Raw genomic sequence first — 3,956 nt, 5'->3', positions numbered from 1 at the left:
TGGCATTGCATTCGAAGAAGTGTGATACTAGAAAAAAAATGATAATCCAAATCTCTGCGTCTTGAGAGTGTCGCCATAGCATGAAGAGTCTTCAAGACCTGTCGAGTCAAGCCGGGGATAACGAAGAGATGGCACATCACAGGAAGACACCGCATCAGTAGAAGATACAAGATAAAAGTAGATGTAGGGAGTCATAGCATGCAAGCAGCAGGGGGAGCAACACGTAAGTAGCAGCAGTAGCCACGAAAAGTAGCAGAGGAAGAGTCACGCACAGGGCAAGCTGGCAGCCGCGTGTCATGCCCCTTGTTGGCAGAAGGCAGCAGGCGTGTTCTGCACGTCTTGGCAGAAGGCAGTCGGCGGCCCGATCTGGCCGAGGCATTGACAATGGGCGAAGAGATCTATCGAGAAGAGAACCATCGGAAGAACACTGAAAAGAATTCATCTTACGAGACCGACAAAAAAATAAAATCAATCGTGAGGACGAGTAGCAGCGTCCGGAGACCTAAACCTAGGCTCTAATACCATGTTATGAAAGCAACTTATCTCTATCGAAGGCCCAAGGGGCATATATATTACACAAGACTTGAGATGCAAGAAAAGGAAACTTAGTATAAAGGCGCCTAGACCAATACTAATACTTCCTAACATGATCCACGGCCAAGACCGTTGGTTCAGCCCGAGCGTGCCCAACCCTGACATCCACGGCGAAAATCATCGGTTCAGCCCGAGAACCCTGACATCCACAACCGAAATCTTCGATTTAGCTCGAGCCTGACCAACCCTGACATCCATTGCCAAAATCACGGGTTCAGCCTGCCCAACCCCCATGTGCTGGAGCTCAACTTACGTTCGTGCTATCTGTGGACATGAAGCTGATGTTGCCATGGATCATGGTGCACGCGGCCAAGTGCAAAAATAGGACGAGGGGTAATGTTTAGGTGGCTGGCTACATCCAGATGTGTAGATGAGTGCAAGTGATTGGAAATTTTTTCATTGAGTGCGATGCAGGATTGCGGCAGTCGGTGTAGATTGAACGGTGAAATTCGTCCTCCACAATGCATGATTTGAGCCCTTCATCTGGATGGATTCTCCTTGTCAATACTGTCCTGATGGCGTGAAGATTCGGCCAAGGGAGCTCCGGGGTGTCACGATGTTCAGTGCGTTGATGTTGCAATCTTTTTGTTGCCCCTCCAAACGAGAAGCCACTTTTCGTTACGAACAAACCACGACGAGCTCTTTTCGTTGCCGCTAGCTAGTTTTGCAATTTCCTATTTTGGAGTTATAGATCTGAGATTTGCTAAAATAATAATAATAATATTCTTAAAGAAACTTTGTTATGCATGCACATCTAAAAATATCACTGTGGATTTGAGCTTACATAGTTGACTAACAGGATGCAAAATGTTGAGTACCGTGTTTCAGAAACTTTAGGAGCATCCTAGGTTTCCATTATTCTTTGACTGGCCTTGTGAACTTTGTGAAGGAACTGAAATGAACAAGGAAGTGTGTGCCTTACTATCATATGGAGCTGTATATATGAACTACTCATTCAAAAGATCTTGTTGAGTTTATGATTGTAAGTTTGAACCCTTCTCTAACTTTGTGTGTCATGCACTGCTATTTTCAGGACTACATGAATTTCAGGAAATTCAAGTATTTCAGACTGGATGGGTCTTCTGCAATTTCTGATCGTCGTGATATGGTCCGGAATTTCCAGAACAGGTAAGGCATTAGTGGATACTGTATAGGACGTAACTACTGCTCTGAGATGATAACGCTCCTCAAACATGACCTCAGCAGAGTTTTGTTGTCTGCAGGAATGATATATTTGTCTTCTTGCTAAGTACAAGAGCTGGGGGACTAGGAATTAATTTGACTGCTGCTGACACAGTTATATTTTACGAAATTGACTGGAATCCGACACAAGACCAGCAGGCAATGGATAGAACACACAGACTTGGTCAGACGAAGGAGGTAAGTTAAACCTCAATGTATACATACTTTGCAACCTGTTGCAACTTTAGCACCATATTGTTTGTAAATATGTGCATTTATGACAGTCTCGTTGAAGATTTTCATACTAGAACTACTGTTTGTGAAATATGTGCATTCTTTGTTATACAAAGATTCTCGGACTAAATCTGCCAATCTTGTCCAAGATTTTCGTACTAAAATTGCCGATCCTGTTGACTCTGTCCCTGGTATTCCCTGGGTAGGAATGTTGTAATCTAATGCCTAAATCTAGATTCATTGTCTCTAGTCTAGATTGACTGTCTTTATCTGGCCGGCAACTATTCAACATTATGGCAAGTAAAGATTCATTTGTAAATGGGTCTGAATGTTTACGAGAGAAGATGATTTGTTATTATTGTGTTGTTACTGATTCATCCATAGGCCGCCATCATGAGGATCCTGTATGGGATGTATTCATTATTTGAATGGACTCGTATTATGAGAATCATTACTGCATAATTGACACTATTGACAGAGGGGTGGCTATGTTTCTTGTTATATAGGTCATGCTGCTATTGCTGCTGTCATTAATGTCATGTTTTTTTGGGTTGGCTAAAGTTACAAACATGGTCTGTAACCCTTTTTTTTATACCAGGCTGGACAAGCTTGAGACTAGCCAATCTTTCATCTTTCATGGTTTCTGGCCAACTGTTAACCTGTATTTAGTCTTTTGGACTTTTAAAACCTTGTTTGATCACTAATTTCAGTGTTTGTAAAAAAAGCACTGAAGTTCAGCTCTTATTTGTTAACTGTTTGGTTTCACCAACTCAAATAACACTAGTCTGTTATCCGAATGTACAAATTCCACCAATATTTATAATTAATAGTTGAGTGGCTCAGTTTCTTATATATTATTTCAAACCTGGAATTGTAGGTAACCGTGTATAGACTTATATGCAAAGACACTATTGAGGAGAAAATCTTGCAAAGGGCAAAGCAGAAGAATGCAGTGCAAGAGTTGGTTATGAAAGGGAAACAAGTTCAGGATGATCATCTGATGAGACAAGAGGATGTTGTTTCATTACTTCTTGATGATACACAGATTGCACACAAATTGAAAGAAATATCAATGCAGGTAAATTATTCCCTCATAAGTAGATGATGTTTTAGACTTGTTATTTTCTTTGAGGATAGACGACATTTTACAATTTCAGCTGATTCCCGTGTTGGCATTATTTTAAATGTTACTGACTCTTACTCCTGCTTTTCGATACCGTGAGGTGTGTTTGTTGTGCATGCATCATTTGCTCTGTTTTCGAGTCGAACCACTAGTCGCGACTAGTCGACGTCGACGAGTCGTTAAATGAAGGTCGACTCAACCTGTCGACTCGAATCATTGGATGAGTCAAGCGACTCGATCGACTAGTTGCGGTTTTTGAGTCGAGCGACTCGATCAATCTGTCATGGAAGAGGTGCTGGCAAAGGAAACGGAGCCTGCAAGGAGGGGTGGTTCTATGGAAGGAGGGGGGAGGTGGAGAGGAAGGGGCTGAGGCAGAGAAGCCATGGTAAAGGAGCTGCAGCAAGGCCATTGCGGCTGTTGATGCGTGTCTGGAGGCTGGAAGGGAGCAGGTGAGAGAAAAGAGATAGAAGAGAGTAGATGGACGGTGAAGATTGAGAATATAGATGGTTCAGATTGAGCTAGGCAGGCTAGGGTTTCATTGGGCCTTACTGGGCCAATATTGACCCTCTGGAAACCTAGATCGAACAGTTCCAACACCCCCCTCCCCCGACTCAACCCTCTTCTGTGGCCGCCGCCGCCCCTGGCTTGCTGCTCGTCCCCTTCTCCCCTGGCTGCTGCTGCCTGCTGCTCATCCCCTAGTTGCTGCTGCTGCTGGTCTGCTCCTCCCATCCCCTGGTGGCCTGGTCTTGGCTGGTTGCTGCGGCTCCACCCTTGGTTCCCGCCGCCTGCTGCTGGTCTGCTCCCTACTGCTTAACTCACGTCG

General features: G+C 44.0%; 1 protein-coding gene across 1 annotated transcript in view; it reads left to right on the top strand.

The window, feature by feature from the left end:
- LOC119295945 (chromatin-remodeling ATPase INO80-like) overlaps positions 1-3,956 on the top strand; it is a 15,251-nt gene that overhangs the window by 8,106 nt on the left and 3,189 nt on the right. Inside the window, exons 18-20 of the mRNA XM_037574371.1 lie at positions 1,628-1,722; positions 1,818-1,974; positions 2,888-3,088. Coding sequence (XP_037430268.1) covers positions 1,628-1,722; positions 1,818-1,974; positions 2,888-3,088 — 453 coding nt within the window. The remainder of the gene's footprint in view (positions 1-1,627; positions 1,723-1,817; positions 1,975-2,887; positions 3,089-3,956) is intronic.

The sequence above is a fragment of the Triticum dicoccoides genome, chromosome 4B, assembly GCF_002162155.2.
Source record: "Triticum dicoccoides isolate Atlit2015 ecotype Zavitan chromosome 4B, WEW_v2.0, whole genome shotgun sequence".
NCBI classification, from domain to species: Eukaryota; Viridiplantae; Streptophyta; class Magnoliopsida; order Poales; family Poaceae; genus Triticum; species Triticum dicoccoides.
The sequence above is the reverse complement of the archived record's forward strand: the minus strand, read 5'-3'. Positions and strand labels throughout refer to the sequence as shown.